General features: G+C 34.7%; 1 protein-coding gene across 1 annotated transcript; it reads left to right on the plus strand.

Moving 5' to 3' along the window:
- The first annotated feature begins 5,454 nt into the window (after positions 1-5,454).
- On the plus strand, positions 5,455-16,296 carry LOC145991525 (uncharacterized). Its single transcript, XM_083127546.1, has 2 exons — positions 5,455-5,541; positions 15,045-16,296. The coding sequence occupies exon 2, from the start codon at positions 15,068-15,070 to the stop codon at positions 16,124-16,126; it is 1,059 nt and encodes a 352-aa protein (XP_082983672.1). The 5' UTR covers positions 5,455-5,541; positions 15,045-15,067; the 3' UTR covers positions 16,127-16,296.
- The last annotated feature ends 8,201 nt before the right edge of the window (positions 16,297-24,497 follow it).

Consider the following 24,497-nt stretch of genomic DNA (forward strand, 5'->3'; position numbering starts at 1 on the left):
CGCATGCTTGGTGTTTCTCTGCTTCTGCATATACTGGATGTGAATGAAAGAACCCTTTCAAAATTTTCTTCACCCCTATAATAAAACATAAGGGCACACATCATTTCATGTGAGTTTGGTTGTCTATGGGCAACTTGCCTGGTTTTTATAAGCAAAGTTCTTATTACCCCAAAAATTTCTGCAACTGGGTTATTAGAACATTGCGTAATTTGCTTGATTTCGCTTGGGTATACTAGATTGTACATGTAACTATTAGAAGTTTTTTCTTTACTACATTGTAGAATGGCCTGTAACCTTTCAAATAAATCATAGAACACTGATTTTCATTCACACATATTTGCTTCACAGCTGGGAAATTGAAGTTTTTGAAAAAAAGACGTTAACTTGGGATTTTATTTAAACAAGCATTGATAACTCCAGAAGAAGTAGAGCTATTGTGTTCAAATTTGCCGGGTAAATGGGACATTTATATATGATGTTCGTATTACCCCCAACAGCAATCTAAAGCTATTCAGTTGAAATTTCTAACTTATGTTCCATTAACCCCAAATGGGGTAATTGTAACAATTTTATGGTGTCATGACAAATTTTTTTTTTGGACGAGTATTTGCAATGCAGGTATGGTCATTATTTTTTTCAAAAATATGCAAAAGATGTCCTTTTAAATGGTAGAAATTTTTAAAAAATCCATCAGTAACTTTCTGAGTAATTTACAGTGGAACTTCTACAGGCTGTTTCCTGTTCTAATTACCCCGGTCTCCCCTATATATATATATATATATACGACATACATACATACAAGTACAAGCGCTATTCAAGTTACGATCGGGTATGTAAGTGTATGTGTTGATTGATTGATTGATTGATTTGCTTCATTTTACTTCACTTTTGTCCTCTTTTGGCTAATTTGCGAAGATGGTGATGAGTGATGATATCATGAAATTGATGAATGGACACTCACAAACATCCATGCCCAAGTCGGGATTCGAACCCGGGACCGTATATATATATACACAGGGTGTCCCAATGAAATGTATACACTTTTTAAAAGCTCAAAACTACCACACTTTATGTTATTTTTTCAGGTATGACCGCTTAAAATAATGGCTGAAGTCAGACTAAGCTTTGGGGAAAGGAAATGTATTCAAAAGTGTTACTGGAAGACTGAGAACATAAGTGAAGTGCAAGGACAGTTTAGAAGGGAGTTTCAACGAGATGCACTAACACGACTCACAATTGCTCGTTTGCGAGATAAGTTTGAGGTGGAAGGAACTGTTCACAATGTCCATAAGAAACATTCGGGAAGACCACGGACATCCAGCAGCCCCACAAGAGAAAGTCATCGTTGAGCAATCTCCTAGAAAATCTGTTCGGCAAGCGGTTCGTGAGACAGGACTTCCAAATTCGAGCGTCCATCGCATTTTGCAGCGTTCCCAATGGAAATGTTTTATTTCTAGATTAATCCACGCTATCAACGAAGATGATCATGACCGGAGAATTGAATTTTGTGAATGGTACCGAGTAAAATGTGCAGAGGAAAATCAATTCCCATACAAGATTGTTTGGAGTGACGAGGCCACATTTAAATTGCAGCTACTGGGCAACTGACAATCCTCATGTGACAATGGAACACCATGTGAACGTACCAGGAGTTACAGTGTGGTGTGGTTTGCCAGCATTTGGTTTAATTGGACCTTTCTTTTTTGACCATACCGTGACTGGTGCAAATTACCTCAAATTGCTACAGGAATCCATCATGCCATGCATTCAAGAGATGTTTAGGCACGAAGAATGGTACTTCCAGCAGGATGGAGCACCTCCCCACTACCATCGCGACGTGAGGGCTTATCTTGACGAAAATTTGGTGAACAGATGGATAGGACGAAGAGGTACCACCGAGTGCCTCCACGCTCACCGGATTTGACCTCAATGGACTTCTTTTTGTGGGGACACCTCAAACATAATGTTTACAGCACAAAACCAGCTACAATCAATGAGTGGAAGCAGCAATTGAAAGAGAATGTGCCCAAATACCAGTTGAAATGATTAGGAACGTTCTTGATTCCATTGATGAGCGTTATCAGCTGTGCCTGGATCATAACGGCCAATAATTTGAACACTTCCGATAAATGGCTGACTTATACATTTGTCTACTTTATTTTGAATTACCACACCTTTCTGTACCATAATAATTGTTAGTGTTATATTTTTGGGACACTCTGATGTGTGTGTGTGTGTATGTACACACACACACACACACACACACACACACACACATGCATGTATGTATGTAATACATACGTGCATATACGATCGTAACAATAACTTTTGTTGTTTCAGCCAGTTCAATTAGAATCGTATAAATGTTCAGATATAATTTTTTACAAGGCCATGAACGTCTGTTAATGCTTCCGTGGCCGTATTTAATTATCTTCATTATTTTCCTGAAATTGTCATTGTTGCAGGGACCGTAATGCTCTGTAAGTGATGTTACATCACGAAATAAACATTATTTGTGCAATTGACGATTATATAAATAGCCCACTCGACTTTGAATCGCCCAAGAACATGACTTGAACATTTCTGTGCTGTATACGTGGTCGTAAAAAGTTCATAAGTTAGAAACAGAACTGAAAAGTGAAACTTGCCTTATCTTTATTGCTAAACAATTACACCTTTTCTGTTTTAACGATTAACCGTAGTTACTTCATCATCTTTTTGAGCATTAGGTATATCTTGTCTTGTTGGCTTTTTAACTCTTACCACAAGGCAGAATAGACAGGTATAAGTGGGACTGATGAGGTAGACGTTCCTAGGAGTATTCGGAAAGTTAGTTCCAAGTAACTGAGTTACAGTTACTTGGCTACTGAATTACAGTTACTTGGTTCCATAAGTAACTGAGTTACAGTTACTCATTTTAAAAACCAACTCAAGAGTTACTGAAACATGAAAGTTATGCTTCGGCGACGAAGCATACAATTTTTAATATAGATGGAATTTTATGACAGTTGGATGAGCCTATAATTTGTCGAATTTATAAGCCATTATGAGCTACATTTGAGTTTTATTTCTATTATATCTAATTAATATTCGGATAATAAATATGTACAATAAGTAAGAATTGTTGCGAGTAGATATCAAAATGACACTATGAGCGCATCTAAATTTAAGGGATAAAATATTAACAAAAACCATTAACTTTTATATAAAAACTATCAATTTTTGCACTAGAAACCACAAAAAATATAATATTTTCCTCAAAAATAGAGCCCCTTAATAGTATTATTCTCCAGCGCAATTTGATCAAGAGCTGTGAGCGCACCTAAATTTAAGGCGGAATTTTTCGCCCAAAATAATAAAAAAACCATTAACTTTTGCATAAAAACTATCAATATTTGCACTAGTAACCACAAAAAATATAATATTTTCCTCAAAAATAGCGAGCCTTATTTATTTAAAAAATATGGGCGCAAATCGATTAAGGCGTAATTTTTCACCACAAAATCATAAAAAAACAAGAGAAAAAAAAATCTAGAAAATAACAATATTTTCATGCAAAAAATATAATATTTTCCTTAAAACAGTTTTTATGTATTATTCTCCAGCGCAATTCGATTAAGGGACAACTTTTCACCCAAAAACAATAACCCACCCACCAATTTTTTTTTAATTTTCACACAGAAACATACCCCTTAATCCACCAATTTATTCCTAGCCCTACCCTGAATAAGAGCTAACAAAAAAGTAATAAAAAAACAAGAGTCCCGCTTATGGAGGTAGCACGAAGTGCTTGCATCTCCTTAAAAATATGAGTGCCTTTCGACTAATTTTTTAAAAAAACAGATACCTATACAATTAATAAATTTTACCTTTCTTTACTAGACAAATATAAAAAAATCATCTCTTTAGATTGATTTATTAATTTATTGGGTTATTTCCCCCGAATGTGCATCTTAATCTATTTCCATGCATCTTTCTTACTGAATACACCTAACTTAAATGTAGTTGTAAATCTGTAAACATTTTTACTCACCAGTTTATCAACACCTAACACCTTTTCCTCATGAATCACAAGCCTGATTAGATCATTTGTAACAAAATACCATACAGCACCTCACTCAATTTTACATTATGGCTGCTGAGATTCTTACATTTAATGCAACTATTGAGGCATATATTACTGAATGTGTAAGAGTGGGGCAAGTGATACCTGTAGAAGAAAGTTCATGGAAATTATCAAAACAAAGAGTGAAAGATATTTACAAAAAACTTAAAACGGAAGACCAGAAGGAACGCGACCTAAGCAACAGCGTACGAGAATTATTGGAAAATTTAATCCAAGGATTGATGCAGTACCATAGTGATGTTTCAAACGCCTATATAGTACCAGATAATCTACTGTTAAATGAAGCCATAGAAAATTGTCGCAGAGCCTCAAATGCATTTATTAAGGCCAACAGCAACTCAGCCCATCAAGCGTTTAATTTAGGATATATTCTCGATAATATTTTTAATCGCTTTAAAATTCTAAAGAGCGAACAAAAAGTGAAACACAGCTGGAAGCAGTGGTTTGAATGAAGAAACATTGGAATAAGTTTGAGACAAGTAAGAAAATTGAGAAAGTTTTTTCACGATGTACAATATTATCCAAAATTGTTACAGTGTGGCTTATCATTTAATGATTTACATGCGAAACTACCATCTATATTTAATGCATTCGTTCTTTTCCCAGAACAAAAACAGAACTTTCGTTAAAAGTGGCACAGATATGCCACATGAACTTTGGGCTTGATGGTGATATGATTTGTAACTGTGTTATGAATCACAAAGAAAATTTTTATCCCAGCTCTAGTGTTTTGCAAACGCCAAAACGCAGATAAGGCCGACACAACTTCAATCTCTCTCACCTCTGTGAGCAAATCTTTTTATAAACAAGAAAAATGTAACTAACCCGTGAATAAAACTGTATAATTTATACCTTCCCTTACCTTGGTGAAATAAAATTCTATTCTGCACATTACTTAAATATTTATTTGTAACCTAAAAAACAACCACGATCATTTCTGACAGCGTAAACAAGGAGGCAGCCATCTTCTTCAAGCATAGTTGCCAACTGTCAAAACGATAAAAAACTAAAATTAACGAAAATCGAGTAAAACGAAAATAACGTAAAAACGATAACAACGATTATAACGTAAAACTTAAATTACGAAAATCGAAAAAAGCGATATTTCTTCAGAACGTTATAAAGATTATGGCGCTTGCCGCTTGCATCAATGCTAAAATCCAGTGTTGCCGTTTCGTTAATTATTATGTTAGTTGCTATTACTTTTTAAAATTTTTAATTATTTCCGTAACATTCGTCTGTTTTTAAAAATAAGGGGGGTTTTTATTAACAACATAATACAATATACAAAAGGTGAAAATTTAGATTTTGTGACAGAGTGGTAGGATTAGGATTTAATATTTTTGTGTGTTGGCAACACAGATCAGCTGCATACCCAGTGCACATAAGACAAGTCAGCCCTGTACTGTAAAATAGTAAGTTTTGTTTTTATTTCTTCTATCTGTTAACATTTTAGTGGTCTAAATTATTAAACTCATAAAGCGTATTGCGTATTAACTTAATAATTAATACATACTAACTTATAAGGGTAAAAATTGACGTTGTTTAGAGTAGGCTTACGAGTACCCCAGCTTTTTCAACACGTCTTTCGTTCAGTACCTAGATGTAGTCTTTTGCTGTAGGAAAATAATGCTGAGGCTATTGTTATTTACATGGTGAGGTTAAATAGGTCTATATGGAGGGAGAGAGAACCTCCCTTTCTTCTATAACTTCTGCTTTTGTGTAGTCTTCCAATAAGGCCAACATATTCGGGTCTGCCTTTATTGCCAGTCCATTAAAATAAATTAAAAGGTACTGTACCTTACAGAGGGTTACTGAGCAAGCAAAAAGAGCGTTTAAGTAAACAGTAGCCTAGCCAATATAGAAAAAAATGACACTGATGCTTAGCCATTGTTTTGGCTCTCCCCCACAAAGCAAGCAACACAAAATGAACAAATTACTGTCAACAATATAGGTACAGTGCATCATATTCTCAAAAACATTTTAGTGAACTCGTGTCCAACATTATAGCTATTATGTTAATTATTGTGACAAGCTCTAAGCACCAGCGCTTCATAATCATGTACCATTACTCCATTAGCATTGTTATTATTTTAATATTATAATTATGGTACTGGCATGTGTCCGTTGCACTAGGTATACTGTAATCAGTTTCACTAGGTACTGAAACTAATTTCACTAGATACTGTAATTAGATTCAAACTTCTTCTTGAGTGAAATGCTGTTAGTGCATCACTCATTTCTCACACTGCAGCTTTGCAACGCCGCTGGTAAAAAATAAATTAAAAATCCAATCCACACCACAGTAGTGGCCTAACGACGGTGGAGTAACACATCTGCTGCTGAAGCACCTTTAACACTTTTGCTGCGTCTCTAAAGACTGAGACTCAAGTCAGGAGCTGAGTTCACAGTCGTCCATTTAGTTAACACTAACAAGCGACACCCATCAGTGTCATACGCACTAGGCGAGCAACCGCTGCGACACATACTCACTGAATGTGTTAAAAAATGAATGGCTTTAAAATTTTAAAACTATACTTATAAATTTTGGAAGTACCCTTTTTTTATTTTTTTCAAAGTACCTTTAAGAAGTAACACAAGTAACCTTCAGACTAGCATGTGTCCATGCGCATAAGTGTCTGTACTTCCAGGAATTAGAGATCTTTTATCATCTTTCCAACTGAGTGATTTCTTATTTAATTCTTCAGTGTAAATGTCATGTTTATGACTCCGAATAACATGCTGTTTATGGAAGCATTCTTTTTCATTGAATAAACAGTTTTTATAATCTTCAAAATTAATTTCCTTTTTTAATACTGCTTTTTTAATTCCCTTTAATCGTTTGTCTACCTTATCGTCAGTTCCATATGCATACATTTTACTCCTTAGCCCAATAAATTCTAACATTGGTTTGCCATTTAATTCATCTTTCATTTTTCCAATTACTTTTTTATTTTTGTCTGAATACAAGTAGTGATCTTTTGGATAATCAGAAGTATCAAATAACTCAGAATGCTTTTTCATAAATTCATAATAATCATGATTTTTCAGCTCAAATATGTATGCGTCGGTGTCTACGTATAAAAGTTTAATATCATCTTCAAATTCTGTTTTTAAAACATTATAGTAAAAATCATACATTAGGGCCTTGCTTAAGTCAAGTACTGCTTGGCCTATATAAATTGGTTTATCAAATTTAACTGATGTTTTATAATTATGTACTGCTACCAAATGCTCACTGAATATTGTTCTTGATTTAAAATTGGCCTTATTTATTGCTTTCTGGACTTTATTGTCTTCAGTGTATAATTTAATATTTTGTTGCTTTCTAACTGATTGCATACTTTTACCAAATACACTGTTAGACATTAATTTCCAAAAATCCTTTTCAAATTCATTCTTCGCTTTCTGTCGCTGTTCAGTATTAAATTTAATATATGGTGCTATAAAGTCTGATTGTGTAAATTTTATTCCTCTGTAAATTTTAGTTATTTTCATTCCTAAGTCTGTATATAGTTTTAATATTTTATAGTGAACAACATAATTCTTTTTATCACAGAAGTGACAAAGTAATTTATTTACCTTTCCGTTAGGTGGTGTTACATTCTCTGGTGCAAGTGGAAGGTCGTTAAACCGTTTATGCAATTTTAAATCTTTTGGAAATGATAAATCAACCTCTAAGACAAAACCAGTAGCACATCTGAGTTTAAAATATTATCTAAATTTTGAATTTCGTCTTCAGTGAACCATTCAAAATCTTTTTGAGGTAATTTTTGTGATAATGAGTGTCCATATAAATTGTTCATATCATTATAATGAATTTGTGTCTTCTCATCTGCTTTGCTAGACGTAGTCGAGCTACTTGCTAGCGCATACCTATTAGAGCACTGACTTATTCCACCCCTAATTCCTTTTTCAAAGAACAGATACATTTCATAATCCATTAATTGTTCTAATTGAACCTTGGTATATTTTAACATGCAGTCCCAAGCAAATCCTGGAGTAGTGTAATACCAAACAGGATCTAATTCATATGAGCTCAATGCTAAATCTCTAAAATTTTCAAAAATATCTGTTAACAATAAGACATCTAGTTTTAAATATAAATCATGCCATTCACCCAAGTCTTTTATTTCCAATTTGTTCCAAACTTTTTTAGCATGATCGTATGCAGACCAACTTATACTTTCTTTTGTTAGTGTAGAATAAAATTTATCAATTGAAGGTAAATTAGTTTCACTAAATCTTTCAAATGAATCCATATATTCATAAGGATAGATGCCTTTTCTAATCACTTTTGTCCCCTGTTTTCGGAATAAAATACCCAAATTATCATTTGAGTAATATTTCTTTGTTTCTCTCAACTGTTCTGGTTCTAGATTAGAACTTAGTGCATCTAAACTACTCGCTAAAAATCTAAATGAATCAATAAATCTTAATTCGATGATGCCTTCTCCAATTTTTAAAACTTTACTGAATGAAATATATTTCTCTTCATTATCTGGAATTAACTTAAGATTACTCCTGTCCTCTCCCAGATTCTTAACAAACAGATGACAATCATATGAACTCAAATTATGGAATAGTATTGGAATAAACAGTGGTTGTTTGTATTTTAAATTGCAGTTTCTACATGCAGCTCCTCTGTATTTTGAGCTATAATGATCGTGATCGCGAACCTTTGAATTTTTTTCTGTAAATTCTTTTTCACATAGATAGCATGTTTTAGCTTTCATGTACTCTTTCAGATCAACATCTGTCATGGTTTTATTTTCCTTGAGTAAACTGTATATTGTTTTGGCTTGAGCTGTAATCTGTTCTATAAATCTTTTATCAGCATTTTCTCCTCTATAAATTTTTAAAGGATTTTTAATGTTTCCGTAAATACTCTTGATATAAAGTCCATAACTACAAGGAATATGTAGCTGTTTTTTGATAGTAAATGATTTTTCTGGATTTGGGTCACAGCTCTGAATTGGTTTTAGAATGGATTCAAAATCGGAATAAATTACATATGGATGTCTCAACATTCTTTGAATATTTTTAAACGATATTGTTGGTTTAATTTCTATTCCATTTTCTATGTTAGATTTAGGCATAACAGGTAAACAGGTTTCATTGTTATTACATATTACTTGATGTTTCTTAACAGCTTCTTCACTTCTAGAACTATAATTTAAACATCTTCAGCAGAAATATTTTTTATGTCCATCAATTTCTAATTGATTATTCAATAAACGACTTATACTTTTAATCCAACAATAATGATTTTCAAAATAAAGTAGATCAATATTTTTATTATATTCTTGTTTCTTGTTATGGTATAATGGATAAAATACTTGTTCTTTATCTTCAAACCCAAATACCGTTATGTTAAGTTTATTTAATTTTTCGAATTTAGGAATATCTTGAATTTTAACTGGAAATTCAATTCCATTAAAATTTAATAAATCTTTGTATTGTGGCCTATCAAGAGTCGCTGACGTGCAGCTCTGTTGCACATAATGTGACCATCTTTGTGGATCTTTTTTCGGGGTTTTTAATGCACATGAAACTGAATATTTAAAACACTTATTATCTTTATTTTTAATATTAATACAAGCCTGTTTGTCCTTAATTAATTTGGGCAAATCTTTATAAGATGACCCGCTTAATGGTTTATATTTATTAATATTAATTCTTAAATTATTTATTCTGCTTAAAGTCCAACCTGATCCTTTGGCTTCTAATTCATCACATCTGGCTATAAATAAATCTCTTTGAGTATCCCAGAATAGGCTAAGTTCTTCAAACGATCTGATTACACTGATGAACAAATTCAAACTTTTTTTTGCTCCTTTGAACGAAAATAGGTGATTATTTATAATTCGACCCCGCTGAATCCAAATCTGAAAGTAGAAATGCTGTATCACGTATCGTTTTCCCTGGATTTTCATTTTTTGTTTTTAATAAAAATTTAATTCCCTTTGTAATAATACATCGAAATTTGAAATTATTTTTGTTTGTTTGCTCATGAAATAAGATTTAAATATTGAAGTGAATAACTATGAAATATAAAAAAATTAAAAATATATATAGGACCGATTTTGACTGTTCAATGAACAAATTTCATGCAAAAAAAGGAAAAAAAACACATTTTTACTCGCATTTTCAAAATTTCTTTCTTGAACTCTGCCGTTTGTAACTCCCAGCAGAAACATGTTCCTTGAGGTTCGAACTATAGTCTGCTAACATGTTCTGTACCGATTTTCCTGCATAGCGTTTCCCCATGACAGAAATATCCTGGTGAAATCTCTCGCCGCATTCGTCACTAACCGCGCCCAAGTTAAGGGGGAAAAAGTCCAAATGCGAATGTAAAAAGTTGAATTTTCAAGGACATATTGCACCCCATGCGCTGATAACACTTCAACAAGTTCTTAACAAGTTCCTTGTAGTTGTCAGCTTTCACATTTCCAAGAAAATTACAGCATACTTGTCTGAAAGCTAACCATGCGCATTTCTCTTTTTCTGTTAGCAATTCCACAAAGTTGTCATCATGAATGATCTCACGGATTTGCGGCCCAATAAATATACCTCCTTTTAACTTACTATCACTGAGTTTAGGAAATGTTTTTCTCAAGTACCCAAAACCCTCACCGTGTTTATCCAAAGCCTTAACAAAAATTTTCATCAGCCATAACTTTATATGCAACGGTGGTAACAAAATCTGGTCTTTCTCAAGTAGAGGGTGATTCCTAACACTCTTCTCTCCAGGACATAAGTTTTTTCGTATGGGCCAATCCACAATGTTGTTATGTTTATCTTCTACCCGGCTGTCCCATTCGCAAAGAAAGCAACAAAATTTTGTAAACCCAGATTGCATGCCTAACAGTACACCAATCGTTTTGAGGTCTCCGCATATCTGCCAACCATATTTTTCATAATTTATCACTTTTAATATTGTATCCACACTTTCATATGTTTCCTTCATGGTGGAAGAACAGGCAAGGGGTACTGATGGGTATATATTCCCATTATGCAACAATACTACTTTTAAACTATTCTTAGATGAATCTAAATATAGTCTCCACTCGTTTGGGTTGTGACTCCTTCCAAATTTTTGCGGAAGGCCTTCTACATCATTGCAGTAAGTTAACTCATTACTAACAAAAAAAAAATGTGTCCGTGATTGTTGGCGTTTCCGATATGACACCTTATACTCGCGAAGTTATCGGAAAGGAAGTTAAGACTCGACTAACCCACAAAAGAACAAATTTTAACAGAGAAACAGGAAATTTCTCTACTGCCACATGTTTCCTCCACTATATATTAAGTGCCAGTCATAAACACAAGGTCGCTGAAAAGTTCTTATCCATTTGCTAGGAAACAAACGTTAAGCTGGAAGCGGAGCTGGGTGCGGAGACCTGAAACCATAAAATTATAAAATTTGGGTGTTCTGCAAAAAACTTAGGTGATACAGGAAAACGGATGCGATATTCGTTATCAGCACATCTGAATACATAAAGATCACTTAGTTTTATTTAAAGGAGTATTTCATTGTTTATCAGTGTTATTACATTAGGTAATTGAAACTTGTGGGTCATTTCTTGTTCTAAATTTTTAAATTCACATTCTAACTCTAAATTAATCTTAATGTTTTTATGCACATTTAAAGCATTTACAATAAGATTATTTGCTTTATCTTTAATTGAATCCATGTAACTTGTTACGTCTGTATTACCTTCTCTATTATTATGTTGATAAGTTAATAACCTACCTTTAAAAGCAACTTCAACTAAAATAAAATCAGATTCAGGATTATGTTTTGCTTTATGAAGTTGTAGCCTAGTTTCTTTAATGTACTTACCACAAATTTCACATTTTATTTGTTTTATTCTTTTTTTCTTTTGAGGTACTATTATATCTGCGTCAAATGGAAATAAATCATTTATTTTCTTCTTCTTTTTTACGTTTTTCATATTGCCTGATGATCTCTTTTATCAGCTCAGCTTTTTTATATCTCGTAATGTATTGTATTTTTAGTTCTTTAGCAATATTATATAAATCTTTTAATGTATATTCATTTAAACGTTCTTCCATTATTCGTAGCCAATTTATTATATAAAAAAATATTCAATATTAACTTTACCAGACCAGTTGTAAAGCGACTGGAGGTCTTAGCACAGAGTGCGCTGCACAAATCCCCCTTTTATGCTAAACAAAGTTTCGCGAACTTACGTGAGTGTAATTGAGTTTTTAGGTGCCTATGATAATGTGTTTTAGTATAATATCTACCACAGTCACATAAAAGTCTTTCACATGTTCTTTCTATTTCACACTTTTTACAACTTTTATCTTTATTGTAATTATAGAAATCGTCTAGAGATTTAATTTCTAAACATTTAGAACATCGAGCGTCCTTTGGACTAAGCACTTCGTGCGCTTCCATTTATTTAGGAAAAGATATTTTCAATGCTTTATGTTTTACGTGAGTTAACCCTCTTAGCTAGAGAATTTAATTCTCAATGCTTATGCTTGGGGATTGTAATCCCTAATAAACCTAGTTTAGCTAAGGTTAAAATTTTATTTTCATACTCTTTAAATTGAGCATTCATATTTCTAATCATTATTCTTTCAAACTCGTTGGTTGCAGTGTCCTCTGCTCTATATAGGGCTTTCATTCTTTCTTGAAAAAATTTTGGTTTGTACCTCCATTTATTTATTCCCAATATTTTTTCAATTTAGAGAATTACATTCTCCAGCACAGCATAGAAATTTAATACAAATTAGGATTACATATAAAAATGATTATAACAAAAACTTAAAAGATTTATTATTTATGTAGGCTATAAAATAAACATAGATAATTGGTAGCAATATCGGCTATATTTAAATCGTTTTGATAGGAATGATGGCTATTTTATTTTCCCATTGATAATATTTTTCCCTTCAGGAATATTAACTATTTTAATTTTTTCAATATCTTTAAATGTTGGACCTTTAGTACTAGTTTTCATTTCTAATAGTTCTTTTTTAGAATATTCGTTAATACCTTTCTTATTAAATATAGGTTTAAAATCATCTTGAAATTTTATATCTTTTAAAGTTTTATTCATATATCTACTTATCTTCTTATTGTCTTTTGTTTCTATTATCATTGTACTAAACATTTTGTTCATTTCGTCTATACCACTTTCATCATTGTGTTTAGATGCTTGTTTTGTTATAATTTTTTTATATTCCTGTTCTCTGGCTAATAATTTATCAATTATTTCTTGATTTCTAAAATTGGAGTATTTATATATTTCTTTAGTAATATGTGTGTTATTCAATGCTTTAAAAAATTTTATTATCATGTCTTTATATGAATCTGGAAGACCTTTAAGGTTTTCAACACCATTATTGATAGTTTGAATATTATAACCCGATTCTTCGATTAATTCTTGTAATTCAGGTACATTGGTTATTAAATTATCTAATCCTATTAATTCACTCTCACTGGGGGTAAATAATTTGATTTGTTTTTCCATTTAATAAGATATAATTTTTAATGATGCCTTACATTACGTTACCATACTTTACCATTCGATACAATACCACACCTTATTACCATACAATATTACCATAATTCGCTACTCTATTAAGTACATTACTATACTTTACGATTCAATACCGAACAGTGCAATACTATACATTACCATACTCTACGTTACATTACAATTCAATACCTTACTTTACAATACTTTAAAAAATAATTTAAATAAATAAAAAAATGTCAAGGCCGATTACACCTAACGAATTTATTAAACTTTTAACATCTTATAATTTTTTATCTAATTCTATTAATTCCTTTTGTGAAAAATATAAAGTTAATCCTAAAACTGTAGTAAAATATTTAAAAGCTAATAATATATCCTATTATAATCAAAGAAGAGTTGTTAATTTACCACCCCGAGATAATTATGGACGATTTACTTTAAATTTACAAACTCTACGGGAGGTGAAAACAACGTGTGCAGTTAAAAAAACTGAAACTATTAAAAAAGAAGTTAAATTTCAAGAGCCGCTGAAAAAATGTCGATCATTAAAAGACTTGAATAATCTTTAATTAGTTTAAATATTCTATTGCATATAGTTACGATTTCTCATTTTTGTGTAATTTTATTATTATTCTTACCTGTATTTGTTTACAATCTAATTTATTTCAGTTTTGTATATGCAATGTTAAAGTTTGCTTATAACTTAAACAAGGAAGACACGAAGTCTTCGATCTTGGGCGTAGAAAGTGTTAACGTTTTCATATCACCCGCGCGATAAAAGACGAAGCCACAGTAGGAAACGAAAGGGAGCGTTTTTGCACATTATCGCAAAAGCGCTGCTATATAAATGTACGCAATCATGTTGTTTAAAATACCTCTTATTCAATTTTATTATATACAAAATATTATAGCAAAAATTACGGATCAATTTAAACGTTAACATTTAACATTTTCCGTATTTTCACTTATAAAAAATATATTTTCAATTATAAAAAAATATATTTAAATGAAAATTAAGCGACCCTTGGCGTTCCATATTGTTCCTTTTTTCGCGCATGCTGATTTCTCCCACTTTCTTGTGCTTTTATATTGATTATTTTGCAGAATCGATATACATGAATCGACCCTAAGCATGGAAACACATATATATCGATTCATCGCTTTCTTTTGTCGATGTAACAATCGAACTAATGTCTGCGAGACAATAACATAGGACGTAGAAAGCTTTCTACGCCCAAAAATCTAAATGGCCCTGCCCACATTTCAATTAAAATTTTAAAATTTATAAGTTATTATCTTCCAGAATTTACTTCTTTTAATAACTCCATTACATCCTTTAATTTAACATCATTTAAATCAGTTAAAAATGCTGGAATATTTTATTCAGATTTTCTTTTCAGATCCAACTTTTGAAAGGGGCAAGATGAATTTGTACCAAGACGTAGTTACCCGGTACGAGGAGGAAGACTTTAATTTAATCGAATACTTGCTCTTGAAATCGCCAACAACTCCTATCAACCAAATGCCCATCAAGATGGAGGAGTTTGATCTCAACACTTTGCGCAACTCTGTGCTTGAAAATATTTTGAACCAAGGCCTGATTCTGAAGCACAGCACCACAAAAGAACTTATTAAATTTTTGAAAGGTGATTTCAGCAACGAAGCCAAGAAAGTTTGTCTTCAAATTTTCATCCATTATTCGAAGATGGATGTACGTCTTCTATACGACCAAGTCAGTTCAGCTTATTTGCAAGCACACAAACTAACTACCCTTGATGAGTTTTTTGACTACAAAATATCATCATTTCTTGTTCCTGCAAACTGGTCCTGTGAAGAAGGGCATGTGTGGATATTTACTGAGGATCGTACAAAATTCATCAGAAATGCTCTGCAGAGCACATCCATCTTGACTGCATTGCAGGACACCATGAATTGTTTTTTAGGCCAGAGCACATGCAGTTTAGACCTACCAAGAGAAATTGAAAATATGGAGATACTTGGTGTGAGCAAATTTGAACCACTAGACATCCTACGAGGAGCGTGTCTAATGAATGGTATCTTAATATGTACCAACAATTTGGCAGGCCATTCTGGGAGTACAATTAATAATGCTGATTTAATTACACTCGCCACCCACGAGACATGTCATTTCTTGATGCGAAAGCATTTTAATGACTTCAATTTTTCAAGTCCTTATACGTATTTGCCAAATTCAGTGCGTTTTGATTCAGTCATAGCAAATCGGCCATTAGAGATGGGGCGGTCTGTAGAACTCCTGATATTCGACAAAGTACAACCATACTGGGCTATATCAAAAGAAGAAGCTGCTATGGCGTTTATTGATCGTTTGAACAGTTCTACGCTTCCAGTTATTAGTGCAAACGAACACAAGAAACTAGGTCTAAAATCTCGCATTCCGTCACTACCCTTTGGTGTTGACATAGACTTGGAAAAAGAACTGGAAGCTGGCTTGTTGTTTTAAGTTGTTTTTGTACATTCAGCTTTCTTAGAACAGTGTCTGAACTTGTTTGCTATTGCCTTGGAGAAATCTTTATAATAGTTAATATTTAACACATTAAAGAAGTGCATTAGCATTGCCAATATATTAAAAATGTTTAAAATAGTTATTTTGGAAAATAAACTGTCTCGGTATGTTTTTCGTTGTTTTTAGCTTAACACTTAAACCTTTAAATTTTATAGGTGTGCTAGAAAATAATACCTGAAAAAAGCTCGATTTTTGCATTGTTTTAGTGAAAAGTGTTAAGATTTTTTAGTTTTAGGCTATACTGTTTTTTATTTTTTCTTAAAAAAGTTAGCGAAAGGCACTCATATTTTTAAGGAGATGCAAGCACTTCGTGCTACCTCCATAAGCGGGGCTCTTGTTTTTTTATTACTTTTTTGTTAGCTCTTATTCAGGGTAGGGCTAGGAATAAATTGGTGGATTAAGGGGTATGTTTCTGTGTGAAAATTAAAAAAAAATTGGTGGGTGGGTTATTGTTTTTGGGTGAAAAGTTGTCCCTTAATCGAATTGCGCTGGAAAATAATACATAAAAACTGTTTTAAGGAAAATATTATATTTTTTGCATGAAAATATTGTTATTTTCTAGATTTTTTTTCTCTTGTTTTTTTATGATTTTGTGGTGAAAAATTACGCCCTAATCGATTTGCGCCCATATTTTTTAAATAAATAAGGCTCGCTATTTTTGAGGAAAATATTATATTTTTTGTGGTTACTAGTGCAAATATTGATAGTTTTTATGCAAAAGTTAATGGTTTTTTTATGATTTTGGGCGAAAAATTCCGCCTTAAATTTAGGTGCGCTCACAGCTCTTGATCAAATTGCGCTGGAGAATAATATTATTAAGGGGCTCTATTTTTGAGGAAAATATTATATTTTTTGTGGTTTCTAGTGCAAAAATTGATAGTTTTTATATAAAAGTTAATGGTTTTTGTTAATATTTTATCCCTTAAATTTAGATGCGCTCATAGTGTCATTTTGATATCTACTGTTGCGATAAACCAGATAATGTTTTTCAGAACACGTCGCTACAAAAGTGACAGAAAAGCGACATAACAAAAAGAAATAAAAGCGCACGCGCGAGCACAAACACACACAGACAATATATATATATATAGCCAAAAGTGACAAACAACCATGCCACCGGACGTCGAATCCGCTTGTGCGCTCACAAAAGTCAACATGAAAAGGCAGAAGCACTCTATCTGTGCGGCCTATGATGTAACTTTCCGAACTCTTTATTCTTACGTCATGACCGGGGAAGGCAATTTGTTTATCCTATTTGTCCAGCACAGATTTGCTGGTCCAGCTGTCCTCATAAACACATCAATCTTGAGGAGAAATATAGTCCCAACTGTCACAGGTGTTTCTTCATGGTATTCCTTCTATTGTGGTAGCAAGCGTTGGTCCCAAAGTCATCTCAGTGAAGAACTACAGTTAGAAGCGCAAGTAATAAGCAGCATTTTTGCATTCATAGCACGTTCCACTTTGCTGCCAGTGTTTACTTAAGAGAACTCCCAAACACCTTGTGACTTTAACGCGTATTTCTCCTTTGACGAACGTTGTGAGCGTCTACTCGACTTGGAACATTCTACCGGGTGCGCCAAAAGTATCGGTCCCTTCTTCCCAGCAGACCGACAGAGCAAGAATCGGTGCAAACATGAACTTCTTTTTCATTTTTGCTGTTTCACTTCACATACATTTGCCAGTTTCTTCCTGTTCACTATCAGCAGTTATACGCTGATGGGAAGGGAGAGCGGGAGGGGCTCAAAGTTATAATATAGTGACGTCATGTTTAGGCATCATCCTAAGAAAAAGGCAGAATAAAAAAGAAGCGATGGAAATTTTCAGAAATTAAGAATTAAATAAGCTAGAGTTTTTTTTTAAAAAAAGTTTTGTTTAAAGTCCACTTTATGCACAGATAGTCTATACGTTACTGGACGTACATTTATAGTGAAATCAAGACCACTATGTGCCTCCATCGGGTATCGAACCCGAAATCTCTTGATTACAATGCGACGACTTTATCATCACCCCATCGAAGAGGCCCTAAAGAAACCGACAATCAATTTTAAAAATAAGCACAATCTTTAAAATTATTTTATTGATGAAGATTATACTTCCTTAAACAGAATAAAGTTGTGAGCTTTCATTTTTTGACACCTGTGTTAAATATTTTCACCTGTCTTTGAGATATATGTAAGATGCCTAACCTTGATATTAAATCTACAACAGTTGCTTGTAGGTGAAGTGCTGGAATTATAAGCTAGAGCAAATCTGTAAGAATTTCGATTCGAGTAGCCAGTCATATGCCTTGTTGCACTGCTAAGAAAAATACCGATCTATCATAATGAGTATTATTGAAGACACCAGTTTCGAGATAAAAAGACACTTCATGTCAATAATTCTTAAAATGTATTTCTTTTGTTTTTCCTTCACCTATTCTTTCCTATCCGCTCTTATCTTCAACGTCACATGCCCCCCATTTTTCTTTTAATCAGTGACGTGTTTGTAACGACATGCAGGTTTCGAAACATGTGCGATAACATACGAATGTTCCACAGTAGCTTGAAGCATAACTTACTTCTTCAATACGGATTATTTTTCCAGAAAGTTCAACTTTTTAGTCACTGGTTAGCTGAAAAGATGGACGATAACTTACATTATTATTGTCTTGTCAGGCTGTTTTTTTTGTCTCCATTGCTGTTTGTTTTTGTTCTAGGTTATGGGGGTAGCACGAAAAAATAGAAATTGGATTTGAGACATGACAAGGAGATTGTAACTCTTAGAGTTTGATGTTGACGTATGCCTACTAGCTTTTATAGATTTACAAACATTCCGAGTAAATTACAGGAGGATTCACAATAAGGCTGAAACTAAATTTAAAATTGGAGACAAGGACATTCAAGAAGATAAAAAAATCTACCTAAGTAGCATTGAAAATCTACTTAGGTATTTTTTTCTTTTTTAACTTTTTGAATGTCCTTGTCTCCAATTTTTTATTCTATGAAAGCTAGAATAATGACGATATTTTTCAGATGTTCTGATCGATGAGGAAACATAAACAGATAAACATTAACACATGTAAAGTAAATGATTTTATAAAATCTATCTTACTCTATTGACGTGAAACATCAGTGGCATGCCCAAGAGGAAGGGTTGGTGGGGGTTATACCCCCTCCTTTGAGCCAGTATTCCTTAAAAAAAACGTCAAAGGTAGGAAAATATGACAAAATGAGGGCCGACTGCCAAGATAAAGTATACGTAACCCCCCCCCCCCCATCGAAAATCTTGGCCACGTCACTGTGAAACACAAAAAGAAATTCGAGTTATAAGATACATAAACGTGTTTACGATTCATATTTAGATTGGATGGCCCGAAGCAATAACTAAAGAGGAGCTATGGAAAAGAACAAAACAAGGAGATGTACAGAGAAAAAAATAGATAGATATTGGAAATGGAAATGTACAAATGAGATAACTTCATGTATGTACTAGTCAGGATCTTTTACTAGAAGGAAAGAACGTTTATTGTTATTCGTCAACATGTAATGAAACTGAAGGGTCTTCGTTCTTTCGCCGTTGACCATGCGACAGGTCTGCTCTGCGAAGAAAGAAGAAAGTCATTATAATCTGTGCGAGGGGAAAAAAAATCATCTTACGCAATGTTTCCTGTCAAATAATGAGGAAGATTACCGAAGTCACGTGATTTTTCTGAATATTAAAAAAGAAAAAGAACCGTAATCCGTGCCGTAGCCGAGCCTGACTGTCCGAATGCCTAAGTCAACATTGGCAGCGCATTGGGTCATCTTTGTTTATGGACAGAGATCGCTGATCGTCAGCCATGAATTTTTTTTTTTTTGGGGGGGGGGGGGTAGTGTCAAAATTTTGTCAGGTTGAAAGCCTGTGTCGTGAAGTGGAATGAAAAGAAAGGAAAAAAGGAACACAGAGAAAAAGGAAAGAGCTGCAAGGAGAAAGAGAAGAACGAAAATAGAGAGAGGTAGGAAGAAGCTACACAGAGAAAGAGAGATGAAGGAAGAAGAGAGAGAGAGAGAGGACGAAGAAAGTGCTGCAGAAAGAAAGAGAGGAAAGAAGACGCTGCAGGGACTGAGGAAGGAAGAAGCAAGAAGCTAGGCAAAGAAAGAGAGAGGAAGGAAGAAGCAATAGAGAGAGAAAGAGAGAGAGAGGAGGAAGAAGAAGAAGATGCTGTAACGAGAAAGAGGATGAAGAAGAAGTTGGAGAGAGAAAGAGGATGAAGAAGAAGTTGCAGAGAGATAAGATGAAGAAGCTAGAGAGAAGGAGAGAAAGAGAAATACAGAGGAAGGAAATATTAAAAGGCTATAGAGGGAGGAGCCAGATAGGTAGAAGTTATTCACAGAAAGAGTAGTGAGAATGTGAAAGAAAGAGAGAAGATAAGGAAAGAAGAACAACTGCTTGAGAGAAAGAGAATCAAAGAAAGTAGAAATAACAGAGAGAGAGAGAAAGAAAAATTAAAGGAAAAACAAGATGGAAAATTTGGGAGAGAAGGTAGTTTGAGCAGGCAGTAAAGTATATAACCAACAAGGGTGGGAGTAAGCAAGAAGAAGCATGTTCTTGTGTAGGAAATTACTAAAATCTAGAAAGAAGAAAGAGCAAAAAGGAAAGAAATTGATAAAAATAACAGAACCGACCATATTCCAGGGTTTTTCGAGCGACCCCTTTCCGACCATCCCTGTAACCATCAACTTCATCACTGTTTCTTTTCATGGAGCTGCTTAATTTATGTCACCTTGTAATTTTGCGAATCGCACCCAGAGTCAAACTAGGGAACGCTATCTTACCACTTCGCAACAGGCGTGAGTACTTTGTCCTTCTTTCAAGTGGATCTCGCAAGAGGTAAGGAACATTCTGGGTTCTTGCACCTCGAGGCTCGACTTCAATTATATGGGCGGGCATGGGAAAGAATGAGGGGGGGGGGAAAGAGCATACGTATTTTCTCAATTCCAGTCGTGGGAGGCAAGTAATTTTAACGTGAGAAGATGCGTGTTGAAATTCCAATGGGTCATGGAATCACCATTACACAAGACACACACGAGCCGGGGATGATATTTATACTCTGTCCCACGACTCTTTGGAGCAACGCCGCACGAAACGGTATAGAAGGGAAGAAAGCGAGTGGACGGAGCGAAGCAATGCTGCAAAGGGCTGGTACTGGTAGTTGCAGTCTCGTTTCGCCCTTCATGCCCCACCATTTTTCATTGGTCGAGTCATATTATGACAATCAGTTTTTGTCACCTACTTTTTTTTATCCTAGGTTTTCGTTATTTTATATTTTTCTGTAACTTCGTATCCGCTTGAAGCTTCGGTAGAAAAACACCACGTGTCTGAACCTTTTGTGTTTTTCTGCTTATGTCAACTTTTCCCCCTTTCGGTCGTAGGAGCTCGGGACCAACAATATGCTGTGATAAATCCTTCACTGTTTTTGAGCGACTTTTGTGCATTTGGCGACGGAAAGTCAACTTGGGAGGCCAATTACTGAAGGAACATGTTACGTACCGGATGAGGGTAGAACTATTCTTTTCACCCCATTCTAACGCAACACGTGTGCTTGAAGAAGCTGGACCAGGCAAAAAATGGACGCTTGACCACCAACGTCGTAACTCCAGATTCCCGCGCCTAAAAGTCAGTCCGTTGTATTCGAAGTTTCAAGCTGTCTTTATATAGTGGCAGAACGAACAAACAATTACAGTTTAGCGCCAGTTTTCGAACCGACAACACCCCTGCGACAGTCGGAGTAAAGATTCGGGACTTTGTCTTTTTTCTACCGCGCCGTGTATTTTAACCTGCGTGAGTGAGTGACAGTGACTAAGTGTACGAATACGCAGTGTTAAATTAGTGACCTGTGCACTGGATTCGCGTTATTCGTTTTGTGACGAGGAACATTAATACCACAATGGCGGGCTAATCACGAGAGAAGGAGGGCCATGGGTCTTCCTAGCCTGCATGAAGCCGACAACGCAGCAGATCATCGCTCAGCGTCGCGACGCCACACCACTAAAACGCCGTCACAAACACCACATCGCCACGAATAACGCCCACAGCCCGATTAGAAGCCATGAAATGATACCGCCGAAAGCCGAAGCCGAATCAGCATCCTAGAGTACTTCGACGCCGACGCCGACGCCCGACGATAATTCTACGGAGAGAGAGAGAGAAATTGGAAGATGAAGCGACACCAGCCCACACTTAGATCTACCGTCTAGAAGAGAAGATTGAGATAATGAAGCGACACCTACTGCGTCTTGAGACGACGCCGACGTCCCGCGTGAGATTAGCAGCGAGAATCCACGAGTACCCCCGGTAAAGAACTTCGCCCCTTTTCGCCGTCCCCCCAGAGAGAGAGAGAGAGACGACGCGAAGCAATTAATAGCCCCATTACGAGGCCGACAAGATGATCGCCGTGATGTAGAAGTGTAAAATGAAGGTGTGTCCAAGAAGATTGCGAAGTGCCGCTACAAAGAAGTAGCGTGGGGAAGTGTTAGTGTTGCAAAGAGGACCGCGGATCGACGTCCCGCCGCCGTTTAGAGGACTACGGTAAACGTCGCTGAAACGTCTAGAACGTCGAGATGGTATAGTATACTACTGTTAATTTTCTATATGTGTGAGTGATCATCTACCCAAGCCTCCAAAGATCGGCCGTCGGACGAAAAGATACCAGTATTTAAAATTAAAAGTCGCGAAGGTATTGATTATAATTATTTCTCGCCAGCATCATCTAAATTTCACGACAATTTCTCATTCGGAAGATATATTCACAGCATACTGTTGTTTTCCACGCTCTGCGCCGAGCTGTTGAGTAATAATGTTTATTTATGTCACCTTATATGCTTTACTCGGTAAATATTTGTTTAAAACGGCATAAATCGTATATCTCTTGCAGAGATCACCTCTCAAGTTTGCTAAGTGAGGAAGTAAATTAACTGCGTGCTATTTTTAATATATATTCATACATAAGTGTCTTCATTTTTTCTGTAAACATGTATGCCTTGCAGTTGATATATATGTTGCACGAGTTGCGTGCCCTGCCTAATGTTACTGAAGTTCCAAGGCGCATTAGTAATAATTTAAACAATAATTGTTTAAATGTTTTAATAAATTGCAAGAATAAAAAGTTTACGTGTCTTGCCCGTTGGCAGAATGTAATGAGCACGCGCAGATGAAAGTTTTGTATCTTTAATTCTAAGCACATTAACGTCTTCGGGCGCAGTTTAATATTCATAAGAAAAACTAAATATTGCATGGTGTCTAAAGAAAAAGGGCCAATATATTTATATTAATGTAATTATTCCCCTGCGGCATGAGAGAGTGTGTGAATGCTTGAATGATAGTGAGGGGTTGTGTAATCTGTCTATTTTTGTGTGTTATATAATATACATTTTTGTTATTTATGATTTGGCTATGATTTGTGTTCATACAAATAGTATACTAATCCTCATAACTATTGGTATTTATATTTTAGTCAACGTTAAGTCAGCAAAGCATTTCTGCGGGCTAACATCAATTAGTATTATTATCTACGTCATTATTATTATTATTATTATTATTCAATGTCACTTTATGCACGAGTCGGCTATTCGTCGGGGGTAAAAACCGATCCGGTCACACGTACCCTGGAATCAAAACCGTTAGCTGGGCCCGGCACCTAGGAAGGGGACTTCGGTCTCCAGACTAAGTGTCCAAACATAGGTCATGTAAAAAGGCCCGGTGAGAATTTGGCATCCCGATCAGGGACCGGTCTATCTTTTACCCTCGTCGAGGGAAGTACATTTTCATTTTTTTAATTGATAGACAGCGTGAGGATTTTTTCATTGCTTTGGTTAAACTTTTATTGGGTATTTTGTGTTTACGTGCATTCTTGTGGCGTTTTCATTATTTTTTTGGTGTCATTTAGTATTTTGTGTTTGCGTTATTCATTCTTGGCGCGAATTTGATTAACGTAAAGGGCAAGTAAGTAGGCGAATATCGGCAAGGGCGAATTTTCTAGGAGTTAGTTCATGCAAATTTAGTGGCGACTTTGTTTTGTGTGTGTGTGCGTAGGCTTCTTTGTAGGTAGCAGAAAGGGGACCCGTCGTGCCCTCCTCTCTGCACTTTTGATAGTTATTTGTTTGTATTGTTTTTTTTCTGTAGTGCGTTTCATGTTTTTGAAGTGTAGACTTATTTTCTGACTACCTCAGGACATAGTGAGTGTTTTTAAGAATCTAATGAAATTGCGAAGTGATAAAATTATTTACGGAAACATGAGCGAAGCACGGAATTGTGTAATTTGTGGGATTGAAATCCAATTAGGTGTAATAGA

Source organism: Lepisma saccharinum, chromosome 8, assembly GCF_977018435.1.
Source record: "Lepisma saccharinum chromosome 8, izLepSacc3.1, whole genome shotgun sequence".
NCBI classification, from domain to species: domain Eukaryota; kingdom Metazoa; phylum Arthropoda; class Insecta; order Zygentoma; family Lepismatidae; genus Lepisma; species Lepisma saccharinum.

What these genes read in the sequence shown, in the direction of transcription:
- LOC145991525 (XM_083127546.1), top strand. Translation starts at nt 15,068, where the DNA reads ATGAATTTGTACCAAGACGTAGTTACCCGGTACGAGGAGGAAGACTTT.